This window comes from Paroedura picta, chromosome 6 (genome assembly GCF_049243985.1).
Source record: "Paroedura picta isolate Pp20150507F chromosome 6, Ppicta_v3.0, whole genome shotgun sequence".
Lineage (NCBI taxonomy): Eukaryota > Metazoa > Chordata > Lepidosauria > Squamata > Gekkonidae > Paroedura > Paroedura picta.
In genome coordinates this window covers 20,259,440-20,283,963 of record NC_135374.1, presented here as the reverse complement: position 1 = coordinate 20,283,963, position 24,524 = coordinate 20,259,440, and the positions used below count along the sequence as shown (strand labels likewise).

The window sequence follows — 24,524 nt, the reverse complement described above, 5'->3', positions numbered from 1 at the left end:
TGATATGATACATCATCTTGATTCCGGGAGTTGAATTTGAGTACTGCTTAATCACTTTTTTATAGATAACATTCTCCACCTAGAGGGATCATAAACCAAATAAGCAGTTTTTCTCATAATTGAATTATCATTAGTAAAACAACAACAGTGAATATTTCACAGGAGACCATGTAAAGGTATCCCCTGTGCAAGCACCGAGTCATGTCAGACCCTTGGAGTCACGCCCTCTAGCGTTTTCATGGCAGACTCAGTACGGGGTGGTTTGCCAGTGCCTTCCCCAGTCATTGCCGTTTACCCCCCAGCAAGCTGGGTACTCATTTTACCGACCTCGGAAGGATGGAAGGCTGAGTCAACCTTGAGCCGGCTGCTGGGATTGAACTCCCAGCCTCATGGGCAGAATTTTCAGACTGCATTTCTGCTGCCTTACCACTCAGCGCCACAAGAGGCCCCTTAATTGGAAGTCCCTTTTTGTCTTTTTGGTAAGATAGTGATCAGTGTCTTAATTATTACTGAGAGCCTTTAATCTTGTTTGTGTAGGTCAAATAATTCAAATAATAGTAGAGATTGTATGGAGAAATCAACACCCCCAAAGAAAGGGGAGGGGAAACTGCAGCACGAAGAAAGCCAACCAGAAAGGAATGTAGAAATGTAACGGCTATTAGTTCCCCGTCCATAGCAAGTTATTCTCCGCTCCCACAGTCAGGAAGAGTACCGTCAAACTGGATTTGCTTCAGGAAATCTTTTAAATTTAGAAATAAAACTCTTAATACTCTTAAACTCTGCTTCTGGTTTATTAGCAAGATTAAAACGCACCCTTTTCTGCTGCAATCAAATAACGTTTTTGGTACTTTCTGAATCCCAGCACAGCTATCTGATTATATGACTCACAAAAGCCTATCCACTTGCCATGTTCTCTTACCCATTGTGAAAATCCTGCTTTCTTCTTGTAAAGGTTCCTTACCGTCAGCCTGTTCTTTTGAGAACACTGCACTTTCATATGTTGTATTTTAATGGCTTTCAGCCTGCATCTCATATGGCCACTGCTGGTGTCCTTTGAGAAATAAGCTTCCAAAGGATGTGGACAAAATTGAGAGAACGCAGAGGAGAGCAACGAGGGTGATCCTGGGCCTGGAGACCAAACCCTGTGAGAAAAGTCTGAGAGACTTAGGAATGTTCCGCCTAGAGAAGAGATTAAGAGGGGGCAGGATTGCTCTCCTTAAGTATCTGAAAGGTTGTCACTTGAAAGAGGGCTGGGAGGGTTCCTGTTGATAGCAGGGGTAGGATCTGCAGCAATCGCTTTAAACTACATGTAGAACAGTTCTGGTTAGAGACCAGGGAAAGAAAATTCACAGTCAAAATGATTGAGCCGTGCAATGGGCTGCCTAAGGCGGTCATGAGCTCTCCCGCACTGGTGGTCTATAAGCAGTGGCTGGACAGATTCTTATCCTGGATGTTTTAGGCTTATCCTGCATTGATCAGGGGGTTGGACTAGATATGGCCTGTATGGCCCCTTCCAACTCTATGATTCTGTGAAATGGCTTCAGAGTTTGCGGAAGAAGCTGCTTGCTCTATCTGCCCAATTTGCTTGTGCTGGTCAGGCCTCCCTTCAACCAGCTCTTCTGATTTAATCCTGCCGTGTGTCAGCACCAGGTGTGGTTTGTTTGACCAGGCATGCAAAGATGCTGTTCAGCGCCCTGCCAGCAAGAGAGCCTTTTGCATCACAGGGACAGGAATGGAATGGAAATGTGGGTTGGTTCCAGCCACGGTGTATTAGTCTTTAACTTAGGAGGTAAATCTTTATTGATGCAAGGGCCATGCTCATTCTGAGTTTCACTTAGAAATTGTCACTCAGCAAAAGTACCTGTGCACTGCCGAGTTGAACTTAATTTAACTAGAATCCACCAAGAGCTCATAGAGAATAGTGGTTAGAGTATCAGGCCAGAATTTGAGAGACCCAGGTTTGAATCTCCAGCCTGTCATAGAAACTCACAAGACATCTTTGGGCTATTTCCTCTCTTTCTGCTTTAATGTACCTCAGTGGTCCCCAACATTTTTATCACCGGGGACCGGTCATCGCTTGACAATTTTACTGAGGCCCTGGGGGGGGGTAGTCTTTTGCCAAGGGATGTCACCGCCGCCGCCTGAGCCCCTGCTCCACTTGCTTTCCCGCCGGTGCCCCTGACTTCCTGCCGCCCACTGGGGGGCGCTGCCAGCAGCAGCTGCGCAGTGCCATGCTGAGGGGGAGCCCCAGCCATGACAACTGCTGGAGAGCAGCAAAGGTGAGCTGGCGGCAGAGTGGCTGGGCAGCCCCGGAGGCAGCAGTCGAGGAGGAGGATGATGAAGAGGAGACACGGCCCAGTACCAACTGATCTACGGACCAGTACCGGTCCCCAGACCGGTCGTTGGGGACCACTGATGTAACTCACAGGGTGGTGGTCGTGAGAAAAGAATGATGTAAGGAAGGTTGGGTCCCCATTGGGGGAGAGCAGTACAGCTTATATAAATAAAGATGCTGGTTTGCAGAAGCTACATTAAAATTTCTTTGGCTCCAGCTTCTGGGTTGGATCCAGGGAACTAATCAGAAAGAAAATTCATGCAAGCGCTCTTCTCTCCAGTATTTCTGCATGAGTTGCAGGCCTAATAGGACTACAATTCCCATGAGCCCCTGCCAGACCTAATTACTAAAGTGTTACTGATTTAGTTGTCTCTACTGATGGAGCTGTTGTCACCTTCCTTTAGGGCAGGGGTAGTCAACCTGTGGTCCCTCCAGATATTCATGGACTACAATTCCCATGAGCCCCTCATGCTGGCAGGGGCTCATGGGAATTGTAGTCCACGAACATCTGGAGGGACCACAGGTTGAGTACCCCTGCTGTAGAGCCAGCATTTGGGGAGTTCAGGATGAAGGGTATGGATTAAAAACCATTGTAAGTGGAAGAAGTAGAGAAACCCCAAGTTCTGAAACAGTTGCTTTACAATGTTTGAAAGGTTTTTTTCCCAGCAGTGTGTGTCATTAGTGGGAAGTGCGGCGAGGAGGGCGCTGTCTTTGTTTCCTTCTGCTCAGCCGCACTCCATGGTCTGTCTTGGCTCTTTCTTGTTGCTTCTGTACCTGTTGCCTTGTCTGCTGCTTCTAGTCCATGTGATGGATAATGGCTTTGCACCAGGGCAAATTCCCTTTCGAGAGCTGAGCACTGAGGCAGAGAACATTTCTTAAAGATGTCGAAAAACATCTCTGGCGCTCCCCTGTGCAAACAGAGCGCCTGGAGAAGCTACTGTGCTCAGTCAGTACTGTGTATAAGCTCGGTGTTTGATGGCAAATTGACATTGGTTTGAGCTGCAGTGCTGACAGAATTAGTTCTCAGCGGGAAGTGATTAAACCTACAACAGTTCTTGCTTCTTAAGAAGCGATGGAGGACTCTGCCATCTCGGAAGGCTTTAGGGGGCTTTACCATTGAGGGGTGGAATCTGGCCTTGTGTGTGAAGCATCTGATCCTCCTTTGCACAGAACTGGAAGAGCAGACGAGGAAGGCTCTGGAGCTGGACCAGGAGCGCAAGAAAGCGAAAGAGGAAGCAGAGCGCCTGGAAAAGGACCGCAGAGCAGCAGAAGAGGCAAAAGCCACGCTTGCAAAACAGGCTGCTGACCAGATGAAGAATCAGGAGCAGCTGGTAAGGAGGGAACAATCAACTGACTTGTGCAGGAATACGTTTCCTAGGGATCTCTGTTCAAGCTCTGATAATAGCGGAAAAGGAAGCAAGGTACCTATTATAGACTATTTATTTACATCCTGCCTGTCCCTGTGGTTCAAAGGGGGGTTACAATAATAGTTAAAAAACATTTCTGGTTTAAAACCAAAAATAAAACAACAAACTACAAATCTCCCCCTCCACTCCCCTTAAAAGATGCCTGCTAATTCAAACCCCACTCCAAAGTCCTGGCAGGCCTTGCAGAACCTCCAGAAGATCTCCAAGGAGGGCCTCCCCCCCTCATGGAACCCATTCCACAGAGCCAAAGTCATGACGGAAAAGGCCTGGGTTCTAGTCGATGCCAGATGGGGCTACTCTTAAGTGGTGGGATAGCCAGCAGATGCCTGCCTAATGGCTCTAATTGGTTTGCTTTAATGTTCATAACCAGCACCTGCAGTTAAACTCGGAAACAGACTGGATGTAATTGAGTTAAGGAGCAGATCTTCATTCTCACGCCCCCCCCCCAGAAGAACGTGGGACAGAAACCATTGTTTGAAGGGGCAGTGGAGTCATCCCCTCCCTTGTCTACAAACTAGGCAAGAACTTGACTTAGACTTGCACGGATTCTTCCTTCCTGCAGCAGGCCAGAGTATCACTTACCACTCTGTTCCCTAGAGCAGGGGTAGTCAACCTGTGGTCTTCCAGATGTCCATGGACTACAATTCCCATGAGCCCCTGCCAGCAAATGCTGGCCAGGGGCTCATGGGAATTGTAGTCCATGGACATCTGGAGGACCACAGGTTGACTACCCCTGCCCTAGAGCCTTCTCTGGACTTTAGAATACACCATTAATGCTTTCTTGGAGCCCAGTGAAATAATACCGAGCTGTCAGTCCTTCTGTGGTGCCCTTAAATGGATAACTTTTATTTTTCTCCTTCAGGCAGCAGAACTCGCTGAATTCACGGCAAAGATCGCACTTTTGGAAGAGGCCAAGAAGAAGAAGGAAGAAGAGGCTTCCGAATGGCAGCACAAAGTAATTCTTTTAGCACCAGAAAGCTAGGATTTTGTGAACTGAGAGCCGTTCTAAAATGCATGTCAAAGGTTCCAACAAAAACCAAACAGAAGCAGAGTTGTCGCATTTTGGTTTTGTTGGATGAAAATACTTTCTGCCCTCAAGGACTCCTGTCTGTGTTACTTGTTCCGAAAGGGGAGCCAGCCTGGCAGTGCGTTCCTTTTGTGCAGTTAACTTGCATTGTGCGTTGTCCGGCCCCTGCTGGAGCAGTTTGCCATAGTCAGGATCCTCCTGAGTCCACCGGGTGTACTTTCTTTTCTGTTAAGAGATGCCAGGAGTAGATAAACCTGGTTTCCCGGTGAGGCGTGCCATTTCCTAGCTGGCGGAGTTAGGCTGGTGAACATGTGTTAGCCATGGGTTCATTTCCCTGGTTGCCAGTTGCTGTCCAGATCCAGTTCAAGGTTCTGGTTTTAACCCTCAAGGCCCTCCACGGTCTGAGACCCACATATCTGAGGGACCACCTGTCACCGTATGCCCCCTGCAGAGCCTTAAGGTCTGTGGGATCAAATCTTCTGGTCGTTCCCGGCCCCAGGGAAGCATGCCTGGCCTCGACCAGGGCCTTCTTGGTCCTGGCCCCTACCTGGTGGAATAAACTGCCAGGAGAGCTGCGGGCCCTGCGGGAGCTTCCGACATTCTGCATGGCCAGCAAAACTGAGCTCTTCCTCCAGGTTTATGGTTGAGGCCAGGGCAGTGAGGAAGATCAGTCTCCCCCCCACCCCCCAGTGTCAGGCATAAGTTAGGCCATACCATCTTGGCCCCTCTTTCCACCCTCACTAGAGGTGGTTGTGGGTTGGATTATTATGGAATTCTGCCATGTCTGTACCTGTTGTCCTGCGGCTTTTGTCCTGTTTTAATGGGGTTTTTATCAGACATTTTGTAACCCACCACGAGCCGGTTTCGGGAGTGGCGGGAAATAAATCTGACGATGATGATGATGATAATAATAATACCAGGCATAAAACGTTACTGCATGCTGTGCCTCAGTGTGGTGCTGAATTGATTTCTGTGAGTTTGTCTAGGGCAGGGGTAGTCAAACTGCGGCCCTCCAGATGGCCATGGACTACAATTCCGAGGAGCCCCCTGCCAGCAAACGCTGGCAGGGGGCTCCTGGGAATTGTAGTCCATGGACATCTGGAGGGCCGCAGTTTGACTACCCCTGGTCTAGGGGCTTAGAAGGATCTTAATAAATGTATCAGTGCCCAAGGAAGTATTTACTCTAATGCCTCTTCCTACATTTGCGCCTAAACCTGGGCCTTGTTTCTGGAGTAGAGATGGCAAAGGCTGTTGTCTCTTTTAAAAGCATCATTTTTAAAAATCAAATTGTGCAGTAGGGTAGGGGTGACCTATCACTGTTCTTTTGCACTGTATTTTCGTCTGCTGACTACAACCAAGCGGATTTTTAGACAGCAAAACCGGCTTGAGTACAGGGATATGCTTGTAATCTCCCTTCAAGTAACTTCACTTGCGAATCCCGAGATAAAACTGTAACCACCAAACACCTTAAGCTCAGTTTTGTGTCACATCTCCATGGCTGACTGGGGGATGCAGTATCCACTGGTTTGGCCCTGACTCTGACCCATTTGAGGGCACGTATGGCAGCAGTGGGTAGTTTGTGGCCTTTAAGTAACCTTTATCGCTCTTTTAGGCTTTTGCAGCCCAGGAGGATTTGGAAAAGACCAAAGAAGAACTGAAGACGGTGATGTCTGCTCCTCCCCCTCCACCACCCCCACCGGTAGTCCCTCCCACGGAGAATGAGCACAACGACGAACAGGACGAGAATAATGCCGAAGCGAGTGCAGAGCTGGCTTCCGAAGGGGTCGCAAATCACAGGAGCGAGGAAGAACGTGTAACAGAGACACAGAAGAACGAACGTGTTAAGAAACAGCTCCAGGTAACAAAAGGGGCCAGGGCGGGGGCTCGGATCAGAGAGCGTTGTGATGTGCACCGTCAGGCTGGAGTCTGCCCACAGCAGTTCTTCCCTTTCCTTGGGGCTCTGCTTCCTTCCCTCCTGTATCTCAAACTGCTTTTGAAACTAAAAAAAACCCTGCCTTTATATTCAGAACCTTCTACTCCACGGTCAAAAAAATCCCTGGGAAAGGAAATAGCTAAAACGTCAACAGCATACATTTACGGCTGAAAGCCCTAGTCAGACATTTCATGGGCCCCGAGTGGTGGTGGGTGTTCTGCTCTCCACCTTGTGGCCTTGCCTGGCAGGAATCTGTATCTCGTACTTTTCACACATGTAAGCAGCCCGGTAAAATAAAGTAACTTTGTTTTCAGGAAGCATTTGGGTAAACCAAAGGGGTAGTGGGATAGCATTTGTTGAATTTGTTTTCTAACCAGCGCAGTTCCCAAGCTATTTCATTTCTTGAAACAGCATGAGTGGTATCTGGTAAGGGGAGGAGGGCGCCGTGAATATAGCAAAGTCCCTTTGACTGTTTATGCACTGGGAACTTCACTGCCCCAGCTCCTGTGCAGGAGCACAAATCAGGGGCCGATGAGGCACACAAAGCCAAAAGCTCCCCTGTGTGGGTGCAGGAAGAGGTGGGGCAACCTCCCATGACTAAAACTCCAGCCTGCAGCCTGGCATGAAACCTCCAGTGCATAAACGGTCTTTGCGTGGCATTAATGATTTCACATCAGGCAAGGAGCAGGTAATGAGGAAAAACAGTCTGTTAAACATTCCTTTTAAATCCTAGAAAAAACTTGCAGCAGTGGGAAGAGCACAGATTTTGCATACCGAACACCTCTGGTTCCGGCTTTGGCCTCTCCAGGGCCAACCAATGCCGAGCTCGAGAGACCACTGGTCCGAGTGGTATAAAGCAGGGAGGGTGGCAGTGTTCAACCCTCACTTTTGTTCTGCTCGACTGTTCAGCATCAAACTGTGTAACCAAGGCTAAAACAAAATTGACGTTTTAATTGCGGGGCTTGGAGGGGGACTGTTCTGTTAAGTTCCCTTGATCCCTTCGGTCCCTCTTGTGATGCGTAGAATGTCGCCATTCACTTTGGAAGGACGTAAAAAGCGACACACACACACTCCCTGCCAGTATCATCTCATGATTAAGCATTATTTTATAAAAATCTGTGCTACGTTGCGGGAATTTGAAAGGGTCCTTCGGTTAGGTGAATTCGTTTTAAAACAGCCTGACAGGTTTAACGGCAAAACCTCCCCCCCCCCATGTTCCTGCTGTAAAATGAATGCCGCTTGCATGCTTATCTGTATTCCAAGCCCCCACTCCTGCAGTTGTTCCCAAGGATATTGAATGCCATAGGTGATCCTTTGAAAACGACTCCATGCAAGAATGCTGGGTTGAATCCAAGGTCTCATGAATGGGGCGAGCTCCTGTAAGTGGGTCATTCCCTTTCCCCCCGGGCTGAGGGCTGAAGTACCCTCCGGAAGAGGATTCTGCACAGCCCAGGGACTGTGGCAAAACGGAGAGAAAGGTTGGAGTCATCCCCCACTCCCCCTCGCTCTCAGGAGTTAAATAGCTTATGGTTCCGAAAGCATGCCTGGACCCTTCAAGGTTGGTTATTTAGGGGTGGGGGTGGGGGAACATGAGGGGGAAATGGAAAAGATGTGCTTCTATGAATTCCTTCCATTTGTGTCAGCTTGAATCCAAACCATTGTGTGTGTTAAAGCGAGGCCCTTGAACTTCATGCTTGAAATGTTCCCTGCTTTCAAGAGGCCTTTTTGTTGTCAGCAGGCTCTTTGTGTTGGAGGGATTGATAGGAAGCTTACAGGATTTTAGTCTTAAAGGTGCCACCGGACTCTCAATTTGTTCTGCCGCTTCAGACCAGCACGGCTACTCACTTGAATCTATCTTGCAGTTCCTTGGTCCCCCCCCTTTGGAAGATAGAAAATATTCCTATGATGGTGTAGAGATGGTCCTTGCAGGCCTCCTTGGTTTTATATCATTTGGCTTCCGTATTAGTATGCACCAATTTGCAACCCAGGGCCGTTAATTCAAAGGCTGGCCTAGCAAGCTCTGCACATTTAGCTCAGTTTCTGAGCTTCTCTTTCTGTTCCCCTCCCCCCTTCCCCGTAAACTGTGTCCTGATGCTGATGAACCAGTTGCCCTCAAAATGCCACCAGGAGAGAAAACCCTGTTGCATGTGTGCAAGACATGAGCTTTGGATCGCAGCCAGCATGCTTGCTAGAACGGACCCAATCAGAATGAGCTATTTTTGTTAAACAAATTCCATCCTTAGCACCCTGTGTACATGTTCCTGGCTGTTAGGTTGGGGGACCAAGGCCCAGGACAGAGTTAGGCTGAACAAACGTTTCGTACCCAATGAAGTCTGGCTTGAAAACTAGAAAAGGGAATGTCTAACCTCCAGGCTTTTGTTCCACAGGCCCTGAGTTCCGAGTTGGCCCAAGCCAGGGATGAAACCAAGAAAACTCAGAACGACGTCCTTCACGCCGAGAACGTCAAAGCAGGCCGCGATAAATACAAGACTCTCCGACAGATCAGACAAGGCAATACAAAGCAGCGCATTGATGAGTTTGAAGCAATGTGAGAGCTGTTATTTTGCATATATGTTCTTCATTAAGCTTGAACCACCAGCAGAGAAACACAGGCCTTTTCCACTCATGAAAGGAACACACCCACCTTGCCAAAGCACTTATACCAGTTTGCGGTTCAGCAGCATTTCATGAGTCATTCAACATTAAGGCAGCCCCGTCATCTCTGGCTCTTTGCGGGGTTGTGGTAGCAGTTTCCATGATCTCATCTCCTATGTTTTGTTCTTCCTCCTCTAAGAGTAGCCCAGTCTCAGGCTGCTGCCTAGGCATCGATCGTTTGAAAAGACACTGGCTCTCAACTTCTATCTGGCCGTGGTTTTGGCATGGGTGCACTTTGGAACGTTCTCTTCAGCTTAGCGCATTTGCAAGGAGTTTGATGTTGCCGAGTTTATTGCGTATTTTTCAGAGGGTGTTTCTCCCCCCCCCCACCTCTAGAGTGGAATGCTTTGGTGTTTCACGTCCCGTCATCACGGATGGTTTTCTTTGCCTATTTGTTCACAAAGGTCTAGATGGCAGGTAGCCGTTCCACCATTCTCTCTCTCTCTCCCTTTCCTTTCTTTGTTAAAAATAATAATCCTAAAGGAATGGAACGTTATCTGTAGAATATCTCCTGCTTATTGGTCTGTTTTTACTGAAGTCTTCAGTGACCCAGATCAAAGTAGGGAGCAGTTAAGTGCCCGGCCTTGCGTCCTGCTAGCCCAGCAGAATGCAAGGTGACAAACCTGGACCTTTCTGGCAAGGGAGCATATGAAAACATCAGTCCCAAGAAAGGGACAGAATCCTACCTCACTCTCTATATATGATGACTGGTCCTTTAAACACCATACAGAAATGCTGTCTGTGTTAACCAGGGGTCCTCCCTAGTTAAAGGCTACACAAATCTAGGCACCTTTACCTTTTTTTTTCTTTTTTTTTGCTAGAGCTTAGGTTTATAGCTTCCAAACAACGTTCAGCTGCCTTTCTGTTAAGTAAAATCTGTGCATTGTGTATTTTACATTTTTTTAAAAAACGTAACTGGTCACTGGTACCCCATCCAATGAGAGGGTGTGAAAAGGTTGGATCTGACCCTGTTTTCTAGATTTCCTCGTACTAAACTACTGCCGGTTGGAGGCTCATTTTGTTACTGAAGGTGGTGCATGAAACAATGCTGCCTTACACTTGTTTTTTTAGGACCACTTTGCACATGATGTTCGTTCTGTTCCCTTTGCGGTAACTCTGAAGGTGCACAGGAACAATGTGCAGTGCTCTGCCTTTTTGCAAAATCTGGTCACGGGGGAGTGTAGCGGAACGAGCAAAAGAACTGTATGAATAAGCATTGCTGATGCTTGACATGCGCTCAACAAGCATTGAAGGTGCATTGCAGCCAATGAGTCCCCTGTCTCGTCTAGTCCTCCTTTAAATGATTAATAAAGAAAGCTGACACCTTGGTATTTCACATACTTTTTTTTTGTAGAAATCAAATTATGTACTTATTTACCTAATAGATCTTGAACTAGCAGTTGGGAGAAAGAAGCCCTGCTTTCTCTGAGGATGGTTCAGCTGCTTTTTGTTTGGTATTATGCACTCAAAAATTTACACTTACCTATTAAAATTGCCATTTTATTAAAATTTTCATGCACAGGTTTCATATAAACAGTTCTGTTGAGGGTTTTTTTTGGGGGGGGGTCACTGAATTTAAGCAAGATCCGTAGTGGGAGGACATCATGAGACTGGGAATATATATTGACGTACACACACACAAACACACAAGTATTCTGGATTTTGTGGGTAAAGGTAGCTAGCTAGCCTTGAATAGATTGGGCTTCAAATGCTGTGCACATATTCAGCACACTGCTTGGTTTCCCCTTTAGGGTTTTCTGCTACCAGTAGCTGAACATGGGTCTTACTTATGGCGGGTTTTCATGCGCCGAATCATGAGAACTGAATTTCCCAAATGGTAGAAAAATTTTGCCATACCAAGTGCGATGCTGTGCTGGTAATTCCTGGTCATTCCCCAAAATGCGTGCACATGCATCGATAACGCCAGTCTATCTGGGAGGGTGGCAGGGAGATACCAGTTAGATTCGCTGTTCATAATCTACAATGCATAGGCTAGAATTGAAATGGATATACTCCATTTAATAATAGCTGTGTGAATTTTTCTAAGTGGTTGGGAATAATAAAGATCTGTAACAAGGTTTTTTCCATAGTGAACAAAGTGGTGGTCACGGTCCACCACCATCTGTTGGAGAACATTTAATGATGCAGTGACATCAAGAAAATACTTGGTGAAGTAATTTTGCAACATGCTTCCCTCCCTCTTCCCCTGCTTCCCCCCTCCCATTAGCATCATGTTTTTTGTGTTGTAAAAATCAAGTTATAGTTAATAACAGCTATTGTTTTGGATAACATAAATTGGCTAACAATAAAGAGAATACAGTTCATTCTTCTGAGGTCCACTGTTGTTATTTAAACCAACTTCATCTGGAGAGCACTGTTTAGTTTACATTGTAAAAACCTACATTTGTCGATGAAAATTGTTTCAAAAACAATAAAAATAACTTGAGCAAAGTTGGCTCATGAGGGTGAAGGGCGGAGGGGTATGCGCACGAAAACTGCAGATGGTTGTGCAGTCTGAGCCCCTTTTGTTGATTCTTCTTGCAAGGACATGACCAAGAATCAGGTGAATGCACTAACATTGTCTGAGTCTGACTTGCATTTACCATATGCTGGGTGAATAGGTTTCATCTATCGCGGTCATGCTTATTACGGTTTCATTGCATCCTCGTTTTGCATAGGCGTGTGCCCAAATGTTTCTCAGTGCACGCAAAAGTCAGGATCCAGAGAACTTGAGAGTAAAACTGGGCAATGAGCCAGCGTGGTGCCCTGGTTAACAGCGGCAGATTCTAATCTGGAGAAGCAGGTTTGATTTCTCACTCCTCCATGTGAGGTCTGCTGGTGTGACCTTGGGTCAGTCACGGTTGTCTCAGAGCTGTGACAGCCTCACCACAAGGTGCCTATTGTGAAAGAGGAAGGCTATTCCCAGCCACTTTGAAATTCCTTTTGAAGAAGGAGGAGAGTTGGTTCTTAAATGCCACTTTTCTCTATCTGAATGAGTCTCAAAGCGGCGTACAGTCGCCTTCCCTTTCCTCTCCCCACAACAGACACCCTGTGAGGTGGGTGAGGCTGAGAGAGCCCTGATATCACTGCTCAGTCAGAACAGCTTTTATCAGCGCTGTGGCGAGCCCAAGGTCACCCAGGTGGTTGCATGTGGGGGAGTGCAGAATCGAACACGGCTTGCCAGATCAGAAGTCCACCCTCCTAACCACGACACCAAACTGGCTCTTTTTCTTTCCCACCTTCTTGTCAGTTGTAGAATGAATTTATGGAGGTTACTGATGACAACCTTGAATGATAAATGGGAGGGCTCTTTGTTCATGGGTTGGATGCAACCCCATTGGCTTAAGAACACATTTGTTTAAATTAACCATATCCATGACTTCAGAGCTATTTTCGGTGGGTTCCTATGAAATACTGAACACCTAAAGTGCTTTATGAAGTAGCCATTTTGAAATGTGTGTTTGCCCTTGTAACCAAATATACAGATTGAAATATACAGATTGTCAGTTTCTTCCAGTCAGGTGAACATGTGACATGTAATAGTCATCAATACAAATAATTTGCTTCTCAAATGAAAGGTTTCCATTAATTTGTGTACAGGTAATTTTGTAATTTTGGCTTTGTCGCTGTGTTCAGTCACATCAATAAAGGGATGCAGAGTGGCTGGGTGGTTGAACGTGGGACAAATCCCTACTTAGCAAATGAACTCTGAGTGACCTTGGGGTAGGAGTGGGTGACCTTGGGGTGGGTATAGGGGCTACTCATTCCGATTGAGATATCCAACAGTGTAGTTCTGAGAGTGAAGCAGAAAAGCCTCCAGTGCTGAGTTTCTTGGCAAGTTTCAAATGCTGAAAACCAAATTGGAGTTCAACTCCATATGGGTTTAATTTCTTTTCGACTGCCAAAGACTCCAGTCTCTGTTTGCTGTAGCAGAGACGTCATTTTTGCTATAGACTGTGTAGATCTGAGAAGCGATTGAGAACTTTTGGTGAAAGATTGAGAAAAAGGAAGCCTTGCTTCCACACCAAAATGACACGTCCTGTTAACATACGTGACCTTCCTGAACAGCTGGGTAGAGAAAAACAGACCTGCTCTTTTAGGATTCAAGAGACCATCTGGTATTATTATGCTGTTTCTTGTGAACGCTTGTCATCGTGACCATGCTAACTGAGCTTCACCTCATTCCCAATTTAACCAGTGTGTGTGTGTGTGTAGATCTAGGTTGATCCAAATCCATTTCACAGCATGTTTTCTGCCTAAGGGCTTCTCATGGGATACATTGAATCAAGGTAGAATTCAAGGTACGTGTAATGGCATATTTTATATATTCAAGCCTGAATAATCTTTCGTATCAATCATAGAGGCTTTTCTGATTGGAAAAGTTGCCTCAAGATGTCTTTGTGTGACATAGATCTTGAAAAAGCACCTCCATCTATGATTGCCAAGTAGCAAACACTAGACAATAAAGGGGCTGGCTCTGAAGGTGCTGTCCTTCTAGTAGAGTGACACTTTTATTAGAGACCAGAGTGATTTTCTCTAATTCCCCAGATACTGAACTGATACCGTGGGTTCCTTGACCGCCCACAGCAGAGAATTTCAGGGTCAGGCAATGGAAAAAACATCCTACTCTGCTGATGGGTTGAGTCCAAAGCACCAGTGCTTGGAAGTAACACACACTGATATTTCATGTACTGTATGGCAGGGGTAGTCAACCTGTGGTCCTCCAGATGTTCATGGACTACAATTCCCAGGAGCCCCTGCCAGCAAACTCTGGGAATTGTAGTGCATGGACATCTGGAGGACCACAGGTTGACTACCCCTGCTGTATGGGATGTGCTTTCATGAGGCCACCTGCCAGCTCAGAAACGTTCATGTGAACTGGGCTGTGATGGTGGTGATGGAAATGCCCATCAAGTTGCAGCTGATAAATAGTGACCCCTTTGGGTTTTCAAGGCAAGAGACACAAAGAGGTGGTTTGCCGTTGCCGGCCTCTGCATTGTTTGTTTGTTGTATTTATATGCCGCCCTTCCCCTGAGGCCCACAGCGGTTTACATAGAATGTAGAGAACAATACAAGCAACTTAGTTTTCCCATAATGTATAGATTATTGCAGCCTTGGATTTCCTTGGTGGTCCCCCATGCAAGCCAATAACCAGGGCTGACCCTGCTTAGCTTCCAAGAACTGAGAAGTCCAACTGTGTCAACATCATAGGTCAGAACTAAAATGTGTAGCTCATACAAACATTTGCTTCCTCAGTTCCACAGAGTTGGAAGCAATGCTGCCTCCCTCACCCCCCTCAGAAGAGGAAGTAAGAGTTTGACACTGAAAGGAGACTAAGGAACACCCCAGGGCATCTTGAAGTGAGTACCCACAAGTAGGACATCCAACAACAAAAGAATCTATGCATCATCTCCTGAAAAACGTTGACTGAGTCATGTGCAGGAATGAGGAAGGCAGAGCATGCCATGAACACTGCACATGACAAACGGCATGGCAGAAAGATGGTTAGGTAACAACCTTGATAGCTAGTTGCTTACATGAAAATTGCTCTGTGTGGAGCAGTATTCAGTCCTGCTGCTAGAAGTGGTACAATCCAGACACCCAAGTTTGTCATCTCAGCAAGAATTAGAATGTCTATTCTTCAGACGTTCAAATGTGTCAACATCCTAGGCCAGAACTAAAATGTGTCGCTCATACAAATATTTGCTTTTAGCTTCTATAGTGTAATTCAGTGGAGATGAAAAATGCCACCTGCAATTCAAAAGGCTATTTTGCAGAAAGTATTGCACTCATCCTTATACTACGCTGCAAAGCACCCTCTCAAGTGAACCAGCTTGGTGTAATGCTTAAGAATGGCAGCTTCTAAGCTGGGGAGCCAGGTGTGATTTCCCACTCCTCCACAGGCAACCAGCTGGATGACCTGTTAATGCTGTTCGGAGACCAGTTTCTCATAGAGCTCTCTCAGACTCGCCTACCTCACCGGGTATCTGCTGTGGGGAGAGGAAGGGAAGGCAATTGTGAGCCGCTTTGAGACTCCTTTGGGCAGTGAAAAGCAGGGTGTAAAAACCGACTCTTCTTCGCCTGATCTATTAAAGATTATTTCTGAAGATCACCCCAGATGGTGATTTTCCAGCCTTTCACTTTGACCTGCTGGTAGTTTGGGCTGAAGGCAGAAAGTGCTGTTCCGTTATTAAGGTTAATATTGACTGCCTCGAGTAGATGGGAACTGGATATTTTGGCGATTCTACCAGAACATTGCTTAGTAGCAACATAGCCTTTGCACGAAGAAGACTTTAAGCTCAGCCCTGGACTCTCCTGCTTTGTTTAAAAAAGAACGATGGGTTGCAAGACTAAGAACAGGGAAAGTTCACTGCTAGTCTATGGGATGAAGGGATCTCTGCCGACCCCTTTTCTCGGTAGCATCCTGAAAGACCATTCTTGAAGAGCAAGAGGCTGTTCTCAGCACTATAGGATGTGGTATAGAGCTACAGTGGGAAGGGAAAACCTGCATGAGTCCCTTTCCCCTCACCCAGTCCCAGAGGAACCCTTCTGCAGGAAGGGGCAGCTAAAGCTCTTCCATAAGAAGTTTGGACTGGAGTCAACATTCACTGTTAGACGCTTAAATAGGAAGAGGGCTAGGCAGAGCGCTGTTGCATCCGGACAAGCCAGTTCTGTAGTTGACCCTTGCTTCTCTGGGATAGTGTTCAGATCTTGACGCCCCTTTTAGACAAAAGGTTATTTCGTTATTAGCCCAGTTATAGAGGAAATACATGAAATACATTTTGGACTGCAACCTAACCCAGTCGCCACCTGCTTTTGTATCCCATTTATTTCTATCGGACTGAAATAGATGCCCAAGCTCTTGTACTGTGTGGTGGTCTTCCATGGTAAGCAAGCTGTCCATCTAAGCTCCTGCTTCACTCTCACCTTTTAAGAATTAGGTTCATGTTGGGTCCCCCCCCCCCAAAGCTATGGGAGAAACAACATAGCGGGCTCCTGCTCTCTTAAAACCATGCATGTGTGGTGTGCTGGCTTTTTTTCCATTTGCAAAAAAATTAAATCTGCCTGGGTGTTTCCCCCCCACCCCTTTCCTCTTCTGTCTCTTTATGCAGGTTACAAACGTAAGAACCGATGCAACTCTTAGGATAGAAACATACTAAAGAGCGGCAGAAGAGCCCGAGGTCTGCCAAGGCGTTTCCTTGCGCTTCTGCTATTTGGAAACACTTACAGTCCTTGAAACAACTCCCCAAAAAGGTGCTAAGCATTTGTCAACTCTCTTGAAGGAGCCGGTCACTGTTTCCCGACTCGGGTTTTTTCACTGGGTTTTTCTAATCTTTTGTACAGCACTTGAAAAGGTTTTGTATGGCACTTATGCTGTCAAAATGTGACATGCTCTTGAGGCAGAGAAAACAAAGCTACTAATATACTTCCCAGCTAAAATGAAAAGCAACCTTGGAACCAACAAAAGATGTACTGTAGTAACTGATCTATTGGATGCTCATGTTTTGATACCTGAAACCTGGCAAAAGGCACGGGCGGGGCGGGGCGTGGCACGGGGACGAGAGTAATCACTGTTTTCCTTGGGTTTAAATGATACTATTTTTGTACTCCTTTAGTACCGCATCAGTATGAGATCAAGTATTTTTCCTTCAAAGCTGCTACAACTGAACCATTTTCTGTGCAATATATATGGGCATTGTATGTATAATAAATACCCTGTGCATTAGTTTTTGAATGAATGTAACCTAATTCTCACAATTCTTTAATAACTTTTTTCCTTCGATCTAGATGTTATGCAACCATTAAATGCTTTTAATTAAAAGAGAGGAGTAGAGTTTGCAGTGTTTGGTTTTGGTTGCGGGGGGGGGGGGGGGAGGAGCAACGTTGTGCTGCAGGAACTGAAATCCTTGATCTCTCCGGGTAGCGCCGAGCAAGTCATTTAAAAACAACGTGGTTCATTCATTTTCCAGCTATTCACTACTCACCTGAGGGTAGTTATGAGACTGGATCATTACAGTACTTAGGATCTCTCGAATGTTTCGCTCCAGCAAGAATGTACTCACGGTATTTGTTTCTTATTTTATATTTATGTCTAATAATTTAATGTCTAGACCACACCTCCCTACCAGTGGGCTCGAGGCGGTGTACAACAGTTTAACATTGAGAGCCATAAAACAATAAAAGCATACTTTAAACATTTAAAAATTATTTAGGGCTTCACCATTCCACTAACTGCCACTGTCTCACTGGTGATTTCTTCTAGTTTTAGTGGTTCGATATCCCCAGTGGAGGGGGAAAGCCTAAAGTAGGGGGAATAATGGAGAGAAGACCCTAGTACTTCTAGGCCAGGTATGGCCTCAACCATAGTAGGTCTGGTGGAAGAGTGCCATTTTGCAAGCCCTGCGAACTTTGATCGCTCTTGTTGGGGCCCTGATCCCCACTAGCAACACGTTCCACCAAGCAAGACCCAAGGCCAGCTGGATCTCTCCGAGGCCAGGGATGACCAGAAAGTTGGGATTTACAGTATAATACCCTTGTATTGCCATGCAATACGCTTGTATGAGGAAAGTTTGCCATGTAATACTCTTCAGGGAGTACTGAGAAAGGTAGTCCCTCAGATACGCAGGGCCCATTCCATGTAAGGTTAGTACCAGCAGACAGAACCTGATCCAGAACTCTACTGGCAACCAGTGCAGCTGTTTGAAGACAAAGGAGCCCTCCATGGAGTCCTCGTAAGGATGCAAAACAGCTGCATTTTGCACCAGCTGTAATTTCTGGGTAGATCTGCATAGAGCGTGTTCATAGAACCATAGAATCATAGAGTTGGAAGGGGCCATACAGGCCATCTAGTCCAACCCCCTGCTCAACGCAGGATCAGCCCTAAGCATCCTAAAGTGTTACGGGAATCCAATCTGGAAGTAACTGTTGCATGGATCACTGTGGCTAGGTCTTCCAGGGCCAGGTAGGTCAGTAATATGCAAGAAAGGAGAGTGAGAAGGTTTTGCCTCACCTAATAGATATTTCAAGAGACTGAAGACTTTAAACAGCTCAAGAAATTAACTGAGACTCAGGTTTCTGGCTTGTCTGACAAAAATTGAAAAGTAAGTCCTAGAGAGTCCTGGTCATTTTCACTGGACTCGAAGAAGAAAGAGAAATGCTTAGAAAATTTTGCTGTTGTTAATTTACTTGGTAGCCTCTTCACACAGATGGAAGAACGCCTGGTGAGCTACATTCATAACCTGTGCCTCTGTTGAGAGGGGGAGGCATCAAGGATTGCCCCCAGATTCTTGGCAGAGCATGACGTTGTTAATTGCGCTCCATCAAGGCAGGGGACGCACGCTTCCTCATCTAGATCTTGCTTCCCCAGCCACAAGGCCTCTGTCTTCATGGAGTTGGGTCTCAGACAGCCTCCCTGTCAGAGCCTTCAGACATCTTGCCTACAAATCTGGGGGTGTATCTGGTCACAGGGATCATGTGATTTCCCCAGTCAAGGCTGAGCCACCGCTTTCTTTTAAACTCCTGGGAATGTCCCTGAAGATCTTGATAAATGCTGATGTGCTATGATAAAGACCGAAGGAGGGAGCAAGCATGCCCGGACATGCTGAAATGTGTTTTTACAACCACACAGTTACACCGTTCTTCTGTAGTCTTGGCAGGAGAACCACACCCTGGCCCAAATAGCACAAGGCAGGCAACCTATCTGTGAGGCCATAGTCGTTGGAGATCATATGGGCCTCCCTCCTCTCCTTGGCCTCCTGCCCCGTTGTTCTGGTGTAAGATAGAAAGGCAGCGGGGTGGGGAGGGGGGAGAAGCTGAATTTCGTTATTAAACTCTTATAACGATGTGTCATTTTATTGTTGCAAACTCCCGCAAGCTCACTAGTGGAGAAGGGCAGTATAAAAACCAAATTATAAATAAATGAGCTATGCTAGAAGTTATCGTTTCCCATTTCCCATTAGAAAAAAGGCTTCCAATTTCAAGTCTCAACACACATGAAGACCACACGCACACACAATGATCTATCCAAACAGTAGCAAACAGATTCTGTCCCTGAATATTCCAAGGGATGCCTGTTCCAAGAGATGCCCCACCACATAAAATGTCTACTATTTTAAAAGCTATCTTAATGATCTGTCGCATTAATATATCCTCACCATCCTAGCAAAGAACCATTTTATACCAAGTCAGACCAATAATCTTTTATGCTCACTGCGCACGACTGATATCAGTGAGATCTTGAGTGCGGTCCTTCCTGGCCATGGTAAATCTTTGTAAGTCAGCAGGGGGACTTGGTGTACAAAGCATCATTTCTACCCGTCAGTTGTGTCTTCTCTATAGGAGATTGCGCTGCATGTTTCGCGAGGACTCTGCCCGCTGACATCCCCCGTACGACTGAACATAATGGCAGCGTTCACGGTACTTCAAACAAGGAAAGTTAGCCCTGTGACACAAGTCGCAAAGAGAGAAGCGACTATCCACAGAAAACGAACACTTCGTGATCCAGGGCTTATGGAGGTAATTTTCCTAATTTTCTTGCTTCATTATTCACAACTCATTTGAAATGCCAGTGGGACATAAACTGCTGGGAAAAGGAAAACTGGGGGATAAATTGAAAAGGAGGATGGAACAGCCATTTAAAAAGCCACGTGGAAAAACCCATGATGGAAGCAACTTTTTGTTCAACGCTTTTGAAAAATCTATTTTATTTTTATTCTAGATTCAAGTGGGTAGCCGTGTTGGTCTGAAGTAGCACAATAAAATCAGACTCCAGCAGCACCTTTAAGACCAACAAAGAATTATTCAGGGCGTGAGCTTTCATCTGACGAAGAGTGCTTGCACTCGAAAGCTCACGCCCTGAATAAATCTTTGTTGGTCTTAAAGGTGCTACTCGACTCTATTTTTATTCTATTATGCTGCCTTCGAGCAAACAGGTGTTGCTGTTTCATTATGCAGTCCTTCTTGAAGTCTAACTTCTGCACAGCTTCTTTCTTTGAGCAGGCTCCAGTGCATGAAACAAAGACAGCCCAACCAACAGAAAAAAAAACTAGGCTTTTTATTATTATTATTATTTTTGCTTCTAACAGTAGACTGCATGCACATGCATTGCTGTTGTTCTTGTAAGGCCCAAGTACAGCTTCGCTGGATGTGAATGGCCATATTGTAAGGAAAGTACACCATAGTTAGTAATATAAATAATCATTTCACCAGATGCTTCAGAGATATATGTATATATGTATACCTTTGTTTCTACAGGGAGACATCAGAATCAAAAGGAACAGACCGTTTAAACTGAAATTATTTTTTAAAAATTAAATATCAATGGAAGAACAGGGACCTTTCCATGTCATCCCTAGAAGTTATCTCTTAACTTAGCTTCAGAATAAGCTAGGAATCCAAAGAGATTTAAGGGAAAGGCAAATTGTGCCACACTAGCTTGTTAACATATGCAAAAGACATAAAATCAGGAACCTGGTTAAATCCATTTGGGAGGCTACAAATCTGGGACCACCTTATTTCTCTATTTATATATGTATATTTATATATTCATTTCCCCCCAAGGTTGCCATGCAGTGTTCCAAAGATGGATATTATAGTAAACATTCAACACGTGGCTATCGCCGATAAGGGAAATGTGACAATTCCACAAGCATTTGGTAAATATCTAAAATACAAGCTAAGGCCACTGAACGTAGACCATTGCTGAATTTCTTTAACTTGTCAATGCTAATGTAACCTTGCAATGTAGTTCAGTAACTGGGCATGCTCAGAACATTCCTTTAAAGAGGCTGTTTGTTTTTCAAGTATTCCTGACACACACCCCTCCCTGTATCCTGCAAACATCTACATCTAAGCTGAGATCTAAGAATAGGATCACCTGATCCAGAGTCCTCATTGAATGGGATACCGAAGGAAAGCTACTACACATAGAATCATAGAGTTGGAAGGGGCCATACAGGCCATCTAGTCCAACCCCCTGCTCAATGCAGGATCAGCCCAAAGCATCCTAAAGCATCCAAGAAAAGTGTGTATCCAACCTTTGCTTGAAGACTGCCAGTGAGGGGGAGCTCACCACCTCCTTAGGCAGCCTATTCCACTGCTGAACTACTCTGACTTTGAAAAATTTTCCCCTAATATCTAGCCTATATCGTTGTACTTGTAATTTAAACCCATTACTGCGTGTCCTCTCCTCTGCAGCCAACAGAAACAGCATCCTGCCCTCCTCCAAGTGACAACCTTTCAAATACTTAAAGAGGGCTATCATGTCCCCTCTCAACCTCCTTTTGTCCAGGCTGAACATTCCCAATGGCCTCATACCTACACAAAAAGCCACAAGTGGAAGCAATGATGATTAAACCGAGGCACCAACATTTGCAGAGTTAATATAGCCCCATGAAGGGAAAAGCTCCACTTTTCCCATGCTAAATAGACACAACAAACTCAGTAGCTATACTATGGGCCGGTTATCAGTGCACTCCAAAAGGACACATTGCTGCACAACCGTCGTCTCTCTCTGCCTTTTGTGCTTTTTTCTGATCTATTATCGGACCCATCTGTCACACATGGTCAAGGGAGCCTTGTTCAAACACATCACCAAGTCTAATTAAATCTCCATTATCAAGTGAGGTTTCATTTATCATTGCTTAATAGAGATCCAGGCCAAACAGTGCAAAATTATCCTAAATCATCTTAAGCTATATCTTATGGCTTATCACTGCTTAACAGTAGCTGTCATTTATGAAGCAGATACAAAGCAACACATGTATTTTAAACATCATGCCAGAAAATAAATACATGGCCCCAAAGGGTTACACATTACTTCTCTTTTTCCCTTCCTACAATCAGTTTTAAACAAAAGCAAGGGCACTCTTTTCCTTAAAATTGAAATAAAAATACTATTTTAAAATAAGGTGACCAGATTTTAACATTGGTAAAGCGAGACACCATTGACTGGGGGGTTCTTGATTAAAAATTTGGTCTATATGGAGCAACAAAAAGTTTCATAGAAAGCATAAAACGCAAAAATAGTATTGTAGTATATATATTTTTAATTGCAACATAAGTACAATTTGCCAGATGCTCCCAGATGTCCCTCCCAAAGTGGTCACTTTATTTTAAAAGTCTTTCAATAGTTCATTGCAATCAGTAGTTCATTCCATTATTACCAGGTAGTGACAATTAAGTACACATATACAGTACCATCCATCTGGCAAGCAGTCATGCAAAAGGATATAGCACTAGATTTTAAAGACCTGAATCATAAAAGGGAAAGGAAAATTTTATTGAAAGAGCGACAAACTGCAAAACAGGCAGGAAAACTACAGAAATGAAGCTAGCAGAATAAAGGGACATGTAATGTTGCAATACTTTATCGCATATCCCTCCCATTTTAATTTATATTTAAAATGTGGTATCGCACAGTACAACTGGGGGTGGGGGTGGGAAGCTTTGATCAATTTGGGAAGGATCTGGCCTCATTTTTGTTGAGGTGCTGAAGCCACCATGGAAGAGAGTGGGCAATGTAGAAATTTCGAGTGTCTGTAATGATGTCACAAACACCTACATCATTTAAATTTACATTGCATCCCCCCCCCCCCAAAAAAAAATTCTTATGGGGAAGGGACACTTCTAGGAAAGGCTGAGAGAGACCTCTGGAGGTGAGCTGGGAGGTTCCATTCTCAGTAAGGCTAATGCATCTCCCCAAGGGTACATTCGACACAGGTAATAAAAAAACAGCATATTGAGCAAAAAAACCAGCATATTGAGCATTGAAGCCAACTATAAAGGTAAGCTCTAATTAGACCTTAGGCCAGGGGTAGTCAAACTGTGACATCTGGAGGGCCGCAGTTTGACTACCCCTGCCTTAGGCAAACTTAAAAGTTCTAGAACTCAAAACATGGCAATAATGAAAGCTGTGACAAAAGCTAAAAAACCACGATTAGCATTTTGTGGAAAAAGTCCAGAATCTGAAATATCCTAATTTAGGTTCTCGGAGGGGGGGAGGCATCACAAGAGTTGGCATATTTGGATCAATCCTGTAGTGATAACACATACAAAAAAAAAATCTGAACCAAATGTATGTGTCAAAGAAAGTCATTCTCAGCCTCCATCAAGTGGATGAAAAAAGCATTTAGGTGTTAAGTCTGCAATGTACTTTACTTTTCCACCATACTTGCATATTTTTTACAACATTCTTCCCTTTTTCATATCACAAACTCCCACTCACCTTTTCAGTTCAACTGCATCAGCAAATCACATGCAAGAGCTTCTCCCAACCTTGGATTAGAGTAACTAAAATAATTAGCTTGGGAAGGAAGAGCAGATGAGAAAGCCATCATAAGAGTCATAACTGGCATATACGGTAGCCTGGGGAGAGGAAACCTGTTCTGAAACTTACCCCCCCCCCCACACACACACACACACTAATACAAACACAACTCTTTCCTGGCATTAGGTCAACTGCAAATTCAAAACACACTACATTGACTACACTTCTTTTTTGGTTGTTGCACAGTAGCCATGTTTTAGACTGGAAGAAATATATAAGTTCTTTGTAAAAGTAATTTGTAAAAGCCACTTCGGTTCCTCATTGGGGAGAAAGACAAGAAAAGAGAGAGAGGAGGGAGCGACAAGCAAGCAATGGAAAATCCCATGGCCAGGAGCAAGCAGGAAGTGGCTTTTCCAGCCTCCCAAAGTTGGAGACTTTTTGGAGAAGGGTTGACCACCCTGGGTTAAGTAATTCCTGGAGATCTGGAAGGACATCGTTTGAGGAGGGGAAGGAGTGCAGCAGTATTCAGTTCAATATGATCCCATCCATCCCACCTTCTGAAGCTGTTGTTTTCGTCAGGAATTTGCTGGGGTTGGCCCTGGTCATCACTAAGATAGTTTACACACTTCACTGCCCCAGCTCCCGTGCAGGAGCACATATCAGGGGTAGATGACATGCACCAGGCCAACTGCTCCCCCATGTGGGTGTAGAAAGAGTTGGGGCAACCTGCCATGAATAAAACTCCAGCCTGCAGCCCAGCATGAAACCTCCAGTGCGTAAACGGTCTGAGAGGGGAAACCACTAAGGAACGCCAGGGTTGCTACCACTCAGAGGCAGGCAATGGGAAGCCACACTGGAATGTCTCTTGCTAGGGAAATGCA

At 45.2% G+C, this 24,524-nt stretch overlaps 1 protein-coding gene across 2 annotated transcripts in view; it reads left to right on the top strand.

The window, feature by feature from the left end:
* Positions 1–17,211, top strand: part of RDX (radixin) — a 54,253-nt gene extending 37,042 nt beyond the window's left edge. The window contains exons 11-16 of one of the 2 annotated variants that reach the window (XM_077341628.1): positions 3,506–3,666; positions 4,625–4,717; positions 6,402–6,647; positions 9,110–9,270; positions 14,634–14,737; positions 16,490–17,211. In XM_077341628.1, coding sequence (XP_077197743.1) covers positions 3,506–3,666; positions 4,625–4,717; positions 6,402–6,647; positions 9,110–9,270; positions 14,634–14,697 — 725 coding nt within the window. In that variant the 3' untranslated portion in view covers positions 14,698–14,737; positions 16,490–17,211. The remainder of the gene's footprint in view (positions 1–3,505; positions 3,667–4,624; positions 4,718–6,401; positions 6,648–9,109; positions 9,271–14,633; positions 14,738–16,489) is intronic. The other variant, XM_077341630.1, reaches the window with a different exon arrangement.
* The last annotated feature ends 7,313 nt before the right edge of the window (positions 17,212–24,524 follow it).